Source organism: Sander lucioperca, chromosome 21, assembly GCF_008315115.2.
Source record: "Sander lucioperca isolate FBNREF2018 chromosome 21, SLUC_FBN_1.2, whole genome shotgun sequence".
Lineage (NCBI taxonomy): Eukaryota > Metazoa > Chordata > Actinopteri > Perciformes > Percidae > Sander > Sander lucioperca.
In genome coordinates this window covers 4488044-4501390 of record NC_050193.1, presented here as the reverse complement: position 1 = coordinate 4501390, position 13347 = coordinate 4488044, and the positions used below count along the sequence as shown (strand labels likewise).

The following is a 13347-nucleotide window of genomic DNA, read 5'->3' as shown; positions in this document are numbered from 1 at the left end:
CAGCATAAGGGCATGTGAGAGAGTGTGTGTGTGTGAAAGAGACCACTGAGGGAGGGTGTGTGTCACTGAATGTTCTCAACACTATTCCAGCAGTGCATGAGGGATGACTGCCTTCTAGGAAAGGCAAAACAAATATGGCACACTTCGAGAGAGAAAAAGAGAGAAAGGAGAGAGTAGTGTTTTCACTCTAAGCCATACCTTCATGAGGGGAGTACCACAGCTTATTGCTGCCATAAGTCCTAACTCTTGTGATGCTATCTCTCCCTGATGTAGCAAGGCTCATGCCAACGTCTCACATTGTCTAGGGGGTGGGTGGGGGCATGGGGGGGGGTGTTGCCATGTAGGGTAACAGAGTTGGTTGCGTGACAGGATGGGGTGGAGGGTGTGTGACAGCTCATCAGCAACCGCATTGGTTTCTGTGGGTTTCTGGCCTCACTTGCAAAACAGAACCCCCTTGCCTTCCCGTCCCCTCCCGCACCCTCCCTCCTCCATCGGCCAGCTCCCTTAGCTGGAAAGCTCAGCAAGGGTTTATTTTCACTGATGGGGAGCGAAAACAGCCCTCTCTTTGTTTTGGCTGCCGTGCCATTCCCAGTGGAGGAGGCGTGGTGTCCTGAGGACTGGGGCTGGGCCTCATAGGGGCCATGTGGATTAGGATGGTGGGGGGTGGGGGGTGTCCAGGTATGGATCCCTCTCAAACTGGGTGCGAGGGCAGCTCCAGGAGGGTGGGTGTGTGTGTCAAGGCCAGGTGATGGAATCCCACCTCTGTGCTTTCTGTGATGGTGATGTCCGCATCTTCCCCTTTCCCTCGCTGGCGATGGATGGCACTGAAATACGCATTCATCAGCTGCATGATCTCAGTCAGCTGTGACAGAGAGAGAGAGAGAGAGAGAGAGAGAGAGAGAGAGAGAGAGAGAGAGAGGTCAGATTGGTGGCAGTCTCAGTGTCTGTCTGGCACTGTCACAGGAGGGTGGAGACCGATGATGTCATCCAGCTATGAGAAAAACTGGATCCTCCAGAAGCTGAGGACGGTGATTGGCAGATTCTGGAGGACACACACACACCCCTTGATCATAAAAAAGAGGCCTTACATGTGTGGATATTTCATCACTTTAACATATTTTGTTCAGCAGCTGTTGCAGAAAAAAGAAAGGGCACTGCGGAGGAGTTCATCTGTCTCGCCGTTACCCTGACCTTGGTGGACATGACCACCAAACCACCATAAGCCACCATGACCATTACTTTAGTATTGCTAATGCTTGCATAAACATGGTGTGTGAGAACACTGACTAAAACAGTTTGAGTTTTAACCTACACCTACTTTTTAACTTTAACTGTAACCCTTGAATAAGTAGCTAATCTCGCCCTCACCATTAACTCCAGGTCTAACCATAATCACCCCCTGCAAATTCGTTCTCTTTTTTCCTGCCCAGAAGCTCAAAACACTGCACATTCATGTCAAAGCAATATGAGGCCCTAAGTTCATAAAAGTAGGAGCCTTACTGGGCTCTGCTTCAATTCGCTTATGCGTCCAATAAATAAATAAAAGCCACTTTTGTGCCCCACGAGAGATCAGAGAGGGATTTTTTGTTCCGTGTGGGAAGATGCAAGCAAATCTGCCCTGTGAAAGGCAAGATTTGTTCTCTACTGAAAAAAAATCTGTGTTTGGAAGAACATCCATGTTTCTGAGAAATGTTGCCTAATAATTTAATCTAACCGCTGCAATAAAACTCACCCCCCAGTTGCCATTTAATGCCAGGAAGTTGGTTAGCATCGGTTGGAGAGCAGGGGCAGGTTGTGTGCTCTCTATTTAGACCAACAAATGAGTGTTTTAAAATTGGGTCAGAGAGCTGGAGGCAGGGGGGTATCATGAGCAGACAGCACAGCCAGTACACAAACTGAATCCTGACTACAGTGGAGATATATAGTGAAACATATGGAAACAGCTCCGGTAATAAGAGACTTTGCTTCATTTAACCCTCAGCCTGTACATTCTAAACTGGGGCGTGAGCCACTATACCTTGGTGGTTTCAAACAGCAGATCCCGATCCCCAGCTGTGATCTTGAAGGTGTTGCTATCGGATACGCCATAAGAACAGATCTGGCCATAAGGGAAGGACTCCAGGGCCTCTGCCTCTCCCTGCCGATACAGAGACACGGATGTAGCAGCTACACCCAGCCACAACTTCTGGGAAAAACTCCCTGTCGAACTCTGGAGGCAGGAAGAGGTAAGCATATGTCAGACCAGCTCAAAGTTATCATTTAGTTTACCTCAAGAGTCCAAGTGACTCTTCAGCACTGAGGGAGCAAAATCTTTCAGTCCAACAATAAAACTAAAGGTGACCTCACAATACTCACAATATAAAAGTCCACTTCATAAAGAGTGCATCCAAAGCCTGACCACTGGCGTGCAATTGTGAGGTAGGCAGCCATACTGTCCCTGCGGCTGTAGCCGGCTAGACCTTTCCAACGTTCCAAGATGGATACCATGACAGTCGCTCCCTCCTCCTTCAGCCGACTCCGCAGACGCATGTCCTGCTCCACCTTTTGCTTGTGCGCTGCTATAGCTGTGTGGCTCCACAGCGCCCCAGCCAGGAGGCCCGTGTGGAAGCGCTGTGTCGTGGGGCAGCCTTGGGCAGCCACCTGACAAGGAGGCAGGGTTTGGGGTGCAGAGAGGGACATGAGGACTCGGGCTTCTAGAACATGACCTGGGAAAAGCTCGTCCAGAGGTGGGCAGGGGGCATGTGTACTGAAGTCACCCATCAGACACTGAAGCCTCAGGGAAGCTAAGGCATGCAGGTCCTCTTCACAGGCTGGCAGCTGGCCACGCACCACCATCTCATGGCACTGCAGTGCAAAGGCCAAACCCAGGACAATCAACGAGAGACAGAACGGGACGAAAAGAAGGCACAATTTGTCAGTAACAGCCTCAGTCCTGCCATCAATCCTTTCTACCCCACCCTATTTTATTATGTCCCATAACTCTTTTATGAGAGTCCTCAGAAAAAGTGTTCTAATGAAGCCAGTGCTGGCTGCCTTTTTCCCCCTGTGCACTACAGCCAGTGCTCTTAGTCATGTTTTTTTATGCACTGTGCTTTACTGCATCACAGCCCATAAGACATTAAAGATTGTTAAGTAAAAACAATGAAATACGAGGAATGAATCACTGCAGAACAATAAATTATATATCATTATCAGCACTGAAATGGCCACTCATAACAAAGACACTCTCAAAGGTAGGACTTTGCCCTTTGAGGAGTTGTGTTCTGCTCCATTACCTGCTCAAAGAGGAAGAGATACTCAATGCTGTCTACTGATATGCTGTCAGCATCCAACAGGCAGTAGAGCTTGAAACACAGTTTCCATTGGGATTCAGACTCTGACTCTTTGGTGGCGAGGCTGCACAGAAGAGGGACAGAAAGGGTTATAAAGGGAATATATACAAATGGTATACCAAGAATTTTAAGCCTAGATGTTAATATGTTACAGGATATTGCCTCCTCAATGTGTAATATTAATGTTTAGTAACTCAACGGTTCGCTGAGTTTCATGTTTACTCTGTCACTAAGCACACTGAGGACACAGAAGTCCACACAGGTCCCTTTTATTCCAGCTGGATGCCTTATCGTTTCATTCGAGACTTTGCCTTGTACAATCAAATGACATCAGCTTCACCTTGGCTATCCAGTGACTGGCTGGCTTTGCTGACAGAAATAGTGACACAAGTCCAGTTTCCCAGCATGGTGTCATGTTTGACCAACAAGACCAGACAAGGTCACCAGTTATCAAGGATACTGGATAACATTCAGCATGGGAGTTGGGCTAGGGAAGATAAATATACAACCAACAGCTCTGGGCGCATTCATCTAACAAGTGAGAAATAGCTCAGATTCCTGCCAGACTTAGACAAGGTGTTTGATAGCATGTCTGTCTGCTTGGTTTTATTGTGTCTGACTTCCTCGCCCTTGTCTGTTGTCTTGTTCTGTTTTATAAGGTGAAAATTGACATTTACTTTTCAAACCTGGTCAGGATGTCAGCAATCAGAGAGCTGCCTGTGACCGGCTGCTCCCACAGTGCATTCTGCTCGTACAGTGCAAACGTGTTTTTGCTCTCTTGCAGGCCGAGCTTCTCCTGCATCCTTCGAACCACCTGGTGAAGGGCAAGGGGAAGTGAGTAGAAAAGACAGATGGACACACAAATGGTTCCATTTTAAGAGTGAAAACAGAAGAGGCAGAAATGCAATTTCTGTGGTTATTATGGTTTAGTAATGTCACTAGACTGATTAGGCTAGGATGTTTTAAACTAGGACGTGAGAAGCTGAAAGATTGAGAAAAGTTGTGTTATGATGTAGAATACAGATAAATGTTCCCAAACCTCATTGGCGGTTGTGTGTGAGCTGATGTAGAGCTGGCAGGATAGAGGGCCAGGATAGTGCACAGTGCACAGCATCTCCTGTCGGCTCATCAGCATCTGGATCTCCTCCCAGGATGGCACACACTCCCGACACTTGGTCTTCTCCAGAGCCTCGCTGATGAATGACGCATAGTTATCCATCTCAGACTCAGGACTCTGGCTCTGGATCCTGCAAGAAAGAGTGAGAATGAGACGGGTGGATACGTAAGGTGTGTGCGAGCACATTTAGATTTATTCAATACTTAAAAGGGAAAACGTGTTAATGCTTGTGATGTTAACAGTGATTTAAAGTCTGTAAAGTGTTATGCTTTGATTACAGACTTTGCGTCATCCTTTTGATTCAACAGAGTTCTTTATTTTCTTTGGGCTGGCAATTCTCGAAAGTCAATGAGGCGAGGAATGACAAATGTTCTCACTTTAGCTCTTAGGGACTTAAAAGGCTCAACATTCCTCAATCCTTCAAAGAAAAAGGAAAATGGCAAAGAAAACATGTTTGACTTTGGGTAGCACACGAAACAGGAAAAGGTGTTTCCGCTCCTGTGAACCGGAGTGACCTGCCACTTCCTCCCAGTGGTGTCCAGGAGTGGTAGGTGAGTGTGTGTGTGTGTGTGTGTGTGTGTGTGTGTGTGTGCTGTTGTTGTTTCAAAAGAGGGGACACAAAGGCAGCGGACAGCACACTCCAACTGGAGCCTGAAGTCTCACACACTTTGCGGAGTGTGAAAGGTGTGAAATTCAACCTGACGGAGTAATGAGCTCAGCCCTGTGTAAACAAAGGGAAAAATAGGAAGGAAACAATTATATTACGATATTCGTCCCAAAATACACAAAAAGGAGGACAGAGAGAGGGGAGCATGAGGGCCTCAAACATTCTGCCAGACAGAGAGAGGCCCTCTCATTCCCTCCAATGTCTTGCTCTCTCATAACGATATGGCCACAGGGTGGGATTTGTCATGCTGAAACATAATTAGGAATGTTCCACTGAGGCTGTGTGATCCTTCCTATACTCTCCTGTCTTCACCCCTTTCTGCTCTTTCCTCCTTTCTTACCCCTTCCTCCTCCTCCTTTGCTTTCTTTCTTCTGGCCTGTTCTCTCTGACAGCAGACATTCCCTGGGGGTTTTCTCAGGGCACAGGGGGAGTGGAGGAGGGATTCTGGGCCCAATTCCCAGCTCCAGTCTTAGCTCTGCCCAGCTGCAGCCTCAGCACAGATCCACAGAGTGAGAGAGTGCGTGAGAGCGATAGCTATACGTATCAAAACACACAGGCAGCGAGTTCCACAGGGTTATTATGAATTGCCATTGCATGCAACTGTTCCATTAGCTAGAGGGTGGTTCCCAGTACAGACATATAGATAGAAAACTGTAGTGGTTTGATGGTATGGTGTTAGACAGAAAATCTGGAGCAAGAGATTAGCACTGCTAATAACTTAGATTAGCATGCTTGACAGAGGGGCTAATTCAGACCTGTAAATCCAGCCCTAAAACACTGGATCTGTCTGGGGAACATGCTAACAATGTGAAGGCATATCACGCTACTATATCTAAACTGGTAGTTTGCGGGGCTGGCGCCTGCTTTTTGTCCGCTGTCTAGACCCCGTGTTTTCCCTGCTACTACACACTACTGGTTCACCTTCATCTCCCAGCATTTAACCTGTTCTCCCTCATAACCAACTCCTGGTCTGATGTACTATTTTCATGGGACTGGGATTGCATCATGTTGCTACAACTTGTGTTCACATTTGACTCTGATCACTCACATGTAAAACCATTTTCATGAATATAAAATAAACACTGCAATATTACAGTTGTGGTTTCCATTACTTTAAACTGTCAACAGAAGGCTTTGCTGTACTGTTTTCCACCTGTCTTCCACAAGTCATGTTTCCCATTGGGACAAATCCGAGCCAGCAAAAACAGTAACATTTTCCATTTGTAATTACAAGCAGGAGATGGTGTGAACAGCTTTATCCAGTCAGCAGGATTTCACATGAATAAATCCCACCTGAATGTGGCATATGCAATTTCTAATTTTCCAAACAATAAAGCAATATTATATATAGCACTAACGAGAAGATTCACACTCAAGCGGTATATTCAGCTGAGGTAAACCACTTCTCAGTACATTTTTAATTTGTGGCCAGTATTTGATTTTAATACTATGTACATTATGTGTTATATTATTATATCTAGGAGGTATCGCTTACTGTTGGCAAACACATTGTTCAAAGTTAAACTTGTGCGTTGGTATGAGACCCCGAGGGGCATGACAAAGCAGCGGTACCTGGGAATGAGAACACAACCTGCATGCTGTTATTGGCTGGGGTTCTGCTCTTTGCTGATGCCCAGAACGTCCCCCACACACAAGAAAATACAGGCAGAGGGCAGGGTCTCTGCAGATACAGACAGTGCCACACACTTCCAGTGGGTCATAAGGGATGACTGGAGAGGGATTATTTTTGTATTAATCTATACATTGTTTTAGTAAAATACTGCATATTATATCTTTAAAGTCAACTGTATCAGCACTTCAACATTTGAGTATCCTTTTTGTGTATCTTACCTCTTAAGGTGGAATCGCAGGTACTTGAGCACGGTGGGCCCAGGCAGGAAGGTGCAGCTCATGCAAGTGAGAAGCTGCCAGTAGCGGAGGTGTGCGGCAGTGTACGGGGCAGGCGTGTAGCTGGTCTGCTTCACTAGCTGGCAGTAGACCTCGTCACGGAGGGGCCGCAGGTCCAGGCAGGTCTGCAGCACGCCCTGGATGATGGGAACCGGCTCCCATGCCGACTCTAGCTGCTGCAGGCAATTGAAGAGCTTCACGGCCTCCTCACGCACCGAGCCGTAGCCTTTTCCACTGTGGTCTGGAGAGAGGAAAAGAGGACTTCTTAATTCTTTAGGATATGCTAACATTTTGTTGTGTAAACATCATTGAGTTGCAGCATTCATTTAAGTTATAATACAATAATATATTACATATATTGTTCTGTCTTTTTTTAATTTTTGTTTTGTGTTGCCGCTGTTTGCACTTGTATTAATCAAACAGCCAAGCCAATTAAGGTCCTGCATTGCATTGTGCTAAATGCTGCCTCTCAGCAATTCAAACACAATGGAGATTGCACTTACTTCCAATTAGCAATAAAGCCTTTGATTGGACAGTTGCTGAAAATGGTTGCTAACTGGATATACATACAGGCTTGAGTGGTAAGTTTCTGTTAGAGGCATAAATAACTGTTAATATATTCAAGATTACAACAGCTTTAAGAAAGACTCAGCCATCAGCACTGAGATCTGAACCTACTTGTTTTATGATCTAGTTTCAAATGATTATTAAAAAAAATATGTTTACCATTATTATCATTTTCACCTGCAACTTCAGACATTGTTGCTATGATAATGTATGATGTGTACATATTAACTACTTACATGTGTGCTCCAGGCTGCCGTATGGGAAGGGCAGCAGAGGAGCATACAGGGGGCCCTGGGTGTACTTCAGGATGGGATTGTGCTGGTACATGTGCTCCACTGCCTCAGGGTTGAACTTATTCTCCTAAAGAACACAAGTGGAAAAAAAATGTGACGATAACATCGATAGACACAGTAAAGAACAAACTTTCATATGCCTTCAATATGCCTGTAGCCAACCTGGAAGCAAGTCAGTGAGTGGGTGATTGAGTATGTGCGTTTGTCTGTCAGGGGTGACTGGGGTTGATTTGACCAGGGTCACAATTCAGCTCTGGCAACTTTCAAAGCAGCAGGAAGGTCAAATGATGACCCAGCAAACCACACTAGCATGACTGACACGTTACATTTTATCTGCTGGTGTCAATGAGTTTAGTGTGCGTGTGTCTTTAGCTGCCTATGTGGATAGATGCCTTTTAGTGGTACAGATGGCTTTCATGCTACTGCCCTCTAGCACCTGTTGCTCATTAGTAACGTTGCCACTGCTCTGGCTCTCTCCTGCCTCTGCAACCCCCTCAAACCAGCCATCCTTTCTCGCTGGCTACAAGACAAGCCTGTTTCCCCTCCTCCTTAGTGGGGCAAAGTTGACACATTCTTCTAAAGTGTTTGGTGCACACAGGCTTGTCTGTTTGCAATGTGGGAATGAGATGCTGCTCTGTGAATCAGGATACAGCAGAGCATCCCAGATAAAATTCATACACTGCACATACATGGTTAGGACCACAGAGTGTCACTTATTCCCTTTGGTCTTCCCCTGACACGATTATTCTCTATCTTGGCAAAAGCTAGATGAGAGGATTGATACCACTCTCAATTCTGCACGAAGATCTAAAGCTACAGCAGCTGGCTAACTTAGCTTAACGCTAGCACAAAGTAATGGGGAAACAGCTAGCCTGGCTGTATCCAAAGGTACCAAAGTCTGCCTACCGGCACCTCTAAAGCTCACTGATTAAAAACCGAAACTTATAAGGACAATTAGCTGTTTTAGGTAGGTAAGATATTACATGTTAAGTAATGAGCTGCTGCTAGGCCAATTTAGTTACATTTGGACAGAGCTAGCCAGGATAGTTGTTTCCCCGTTTCCATTCTTTATGCTAAGCAAATTTAGCCGTCTGTAGCTTTATACTTAGCATGCAGACGTGTGTAGTATCAACCTTCTCATGTAACTCTCGGCATGAAAGTGAATATGTCTTAAGTTTTCCTTGAAAGGATAATTATCGTTAATTACAACTTGGTACTTGTTATCACAGTTTTGCCCAACACTCTGAAAACACTGTGCTCACCAAAGTTATTGTTAAGATCTGGTGATACAGATTCAAGATTCAATACTTTATTGCCATACAGCAACATTGCTGAAGTTACAGCAAGGTCAGAGGAGGCAAGACACAAGCAGTCAGATGATAAAACAGGTTGTAAACACACCAGGAGTTTAGCTAAATGATCTAAACCGCTTTATTTGAAGGTAAATCCAAAACTGAGGTGGACCTGAAATGTCGCTCGGTACACAGGAAAAGCGTGTGTTGACACAACTACATCCTAGTAGGTCAGAGTTGAGCCAGGAAGTCTGTGTCTTAACTGTGATGGAAAAAAACGGGTTAGTCGAAGTCATAAATTCACAGTTGGTTTGTCTTTAAAATGTAATGTGTGGCAGATTTAAAATTTAAAAGCAGTTCACCCATCTAATCTGTTCTTCTCTCGATGTTTCTCTCTTTGACACATGGCCTCTGGCTGTAGGTCCAAGGCTAATGTTGTAATGCTAATGCTAACACTGCAATCCCTGCTCTCCCTTGTGTCTGTGGCTGGAACATGAATCTATGCTTAAAAGATAAGCGAGCTGTCCTGTTCACACAAAGCCTCCTCTGTTCATTCTCTCTTTGATTTTTGCAGCAGCAGTCCTAATCTCAAACTCGAGAGGTAAAATATCTCGCCTATTTGAGAAAGTGTGCCTGTGTGTAAAGGTGAGGGAGAAAGAAAGCAACACACAGAGTGTTTGAGAGAAAGACTAAGGAGGGGAAAGCAAAACAATGAATGAGGATCACTTTAAAAGCAGGCCCCCTCTGCTCCTCCAAAAAATAATCTTGGCCCCTCCTGGCGAAGCAGACAGGGGCAGACGGAGGCAAGCAGATTAAACACTTTCTTTGAGATTAGAGACATGACGGAGACAGGAGGCCAGGCAAAAGACTGCTTATCTGGCCCTGCTGCTTCACACCGAGCCCTCCTCCACCTCCTTTGCCAAAACTGCCCCTCTCTCCGCCCTAGGGGCAGACTGATGCAAGAGGAGTCATCTGTCTGCTCAATGAGATTCCAGCATGCTGTGTTCTCTAGCAACCCCTGGTCTAAAAATATAGCTGTGCATTATAAATGCACTTCACTCTCCTTCCATGCAAGAAGGTAAAGCAAAAAAGTATCCTTTCAAATCCCACTAATCCAAATTTTCTGAGCACACAATAACTGGAAATATCTTTGTCTTTAAATGACCTTTCTGCTTCAGGTCTGTTATTATGTCCTGTCCTGGTGTGGTGGAAGAAGATGAGCTCATTCAAAAGAGAGAAGCAAGCAGAGGAAACTTTGGACTCCCGAACCCAATGAGGCTGTGTGGTTTCCATGGTAACAGAGCAGGGGGGAGCAACAGCAACTGTGTGTATATATTTTTGTGTGTGTGCTGCGTGGCCCACCTCGATGTCTCGAATAAGGAGCTGTGTTGGTGTTTCCACTGGTGCTTTGGTATCAATGATTTTCTGGATGGCACATGCCCAGTGCACAGCCTCGTTGAAGTGCTTGGTGTACAGCCTGTAGCAGTGCTTCCGTCCATATACTGTGATGCTCCAGTGGCCTGAAAGAAACACACAAAATAAAAATGTATCATGTTAAATGACATTATGGCATTGAAATTCAAACTGCACCTCATCTTAAAGGGCATTTTAAGTAAATGGGGACAAGTGAACAGTGAAATGTTCTCTGCATGGGACACCTTGCATATCTGGCGTGACTCCCTCTCCCTGACTTCCTCTATTGGTTTCATTGAGGATCAAAAGGTCAGCCTGAGAGGAACCTCAGACCACACCAAAACCAAACAACATCAGTTATTCTATACATGAGTTAGAACACAAGTGTTAAACCTCTCAGTGAGTCTCTTTGGATAACCTGCAATAAAAGTGAAAAAAGGTCTGCTTCCTCCTTGTGCAGAGGAAGTATTAGACATACCCCAGGCAGCCTGGCCTGATCTGCAGCCTCACGGCTGTTATCTGCTTTTCCTGCTACGTGACTTGGCACCACATCCTTCTTTGTTTAGGTTCTTGGTAAAGTACAAACCCAAAATTAAGAGGTTTTACAACTGAGATTATGACATGGTGGTTTGCCATTGCCTACATTCAACCTGTGTTGTGCCCTTACATTAACGCTGCTGTAAAGTGTCAATGATGCCAAAGATGGAACCCTTAAAGGGAACTAATGTGTCATGGTGACAACCAGAAAATACACAGAGGAACTAAATATATAATGCAACTTTCTCAGTGGCTTATGAGGAACATAAAGTTATTCAGTAGTGAAACAGCCAATAGAGCTTGTGACAAATTAAAGCCACTGTTGAAAGTGCACTTCTGTCCAGAAAAGTCCCCTGGAATATTGAGTTAGTAAGAACTATGTTTGGATTTATACAATGGTTTGGACATTTTAAGTGGTTTTTGGACATAATCCCCTCCATTGATGGACAGGCAGACAAACGAAGACGACATGGATGACATGTTTGTGTACTACAGAGACTTTAAAAAGGACAAGTCATCCCCTGTGTCTCTTCCCACACAGCAAAGACTTTCCTCTTTATGTCTTTCATTTCTTTCATTCCAGAAAGGGAAGGGTGATGCCCCTGTTGATTACTCAGATGTGAGGTTTCCAGACTAACCTTGAGCCACATTTTGGACCAAACAGAGCTGGGGCTTCCCAAACTTACTCAGAATTACAGCACTCATGGGAAGGGAAAGGGGACCACAAGGCGTCACTTATATTAAAAAAAAACCCTGAACAGCTTACTAAAAATGTCTATGATCACTACACCGCATAGGTAATTAACACAGGTCTTACACTGGACTCTAAAGAGATTACGGGCAAGTATACATAAGCGTGGGTCAGCTATGCATCAGCATGTCTGTGTGCCCCTCACCCGTTTCCTTGTATGTCTGCTTGTCTGGCCAGATGACAGAGCAAAGGTTGGTGAGGACTAGCGTGCCCAGTCTGCGGGCTCCTTTCTCTGGTCCGGTGTAGTAGTCGAGGGAATCCTGGCTCAGCATGAACCAGTACCGACGCTGCTTGATCCAGTTTCCTCGCACCTCCCGCAACAGCCACCCTTTAAATAACATACACACACGTGTCATATGACAAGTCAACTTTAACATAAAATAAGTATGTTACATGCCAGTAGAACGGCCATGATTATTTGATTAATCGATTAGTTGAATAACAGAAAATTAATTAGCAACTTTTTTGATAATAGATTCATGGTGTACGTAATTTATAAAGCAAAAATGTCAAACATTAGATGGTTCCAAATTCATCAAATGTGAGAGCCTGTTGCTTTTTCTTGTCCTATTTTATAGTACAGTAGTATAGTATAGTTCTGGACTGCTATTTGGATAAAACAAGACATTTGTAGATGTCACCTTGGGCTCTAGACATTGGACAATTGTAATGGACATTTTCAATGTTTTCTCATCTTTGATAGACAAAACAATTGAGAAAATAACTTACTGGCAGTTCTACATGGCAGCATACATTACTGGGGCTGGGTATTGTTGACATTTGTTGATACTCATGCTGAGACCCCAGTTTTGATATTGATGACAAAACAAAACTTTTTCCAATACATTACTTAAGTTACTTTATACCCTTATTTCAATTAACATAATAAAGCCAACAATTTTGAATAGATAGCATTTTTTTTAACCTGCTTAGAGTCTTGGGATAATTTTTCCAGCAACAAGTAAGTTGTCAATCATTAAAATGCTTTTTGATTTCACTTAACTCATACTTTCTGGCACACCTTTTACTATGCTATCAGACACACAACAGGACAAGCATTTCCCTTGAAAGGTCTGGGTGGTAGATGGGCAAGTCCTGGAGCTACTAAACCAGTGCTGCTGCAACATGTCTTCACTAAGAATAATCCCCAAGGCATGTACCATAGTAATTGTCCATAACGTGTGTTGCAGTCTGTATGAGACTTCCTTGTTGGGGTAAATACTAGGGGATAAAAATACAGCCACCTAATGGCATAGGCATTAAAGCCTGCATGCAGCCAACATAATTACCACTTTAGAGGTCGACAGAGTGCGAAAGAGAGAGAGAAAGAGAGTAAGGCAGACATGCCTTTAGCCAGCTCATAGGCATGCTCATTGGTCTTGCCAGGCTTGGCTCTACTATGCAAGACTGTTGTGTTCCCAAAGTCCTGAGGGTTTGGAAAGACTGCAACAGCCCAGATCCACTGTTTCA

General features: G+C 44.7%; 1 protein-coding gene across 2 annotated transcripts in view; it reads right to left on the bottom strand.

The window, feature by feature from the left end:
- Window positions 1–185: 185 nt before the first annotated feature.
- plekhh3 (pleckstrin homology, MyTH4 and FERM domain containing H3) overlaps window positions 186–13347 on the bottom strand; it is a 29136-nt gene continuing 15974 nt past the window's right edge. Inside the window, exons 4-13 of one of the 2 annotated variants that reach the window (XM_031312919.2) lie at window positions 12023–12205; window positions 10539–10696; window positions 7828–7951; window positions 6968–7265; window positions 4372–4579; window positions 4010–4146; window positions 3276–3396; window positions 2356–2844; window positions 2018–2209; window positions 186–862 (exon numbers count right to left, since the gene is read on the bottom strand). In XM_031312919.2, coding sequence (XP_031168779.1) covers window positions 692–862; window positions 2018–2209; window positions 2356–2844; window positions 3276–3396; window positions 4010–4146; window positions 4372–4579; window positions 6968–7265; window positions 7828–7951; window positions 10539–10696; window positions 12023–12205 — 2081 coding nt within the window. In that variant the 3' untranslated portion in view covers window positions 186–691. The remainder of the gene's footprint in view (window positions 863–2017; window positions 2210–2355; window positions 2845–3275; window positions 3397–4009; window positions 4147–4371; window positions 4580–6967; window positions 7266–7827; window positions 7952–10538; window positions 10697–12022; window positions 12206–13347) is intronic. The other variant, XM_031312921.2, reaches the window with a different exon arrangement.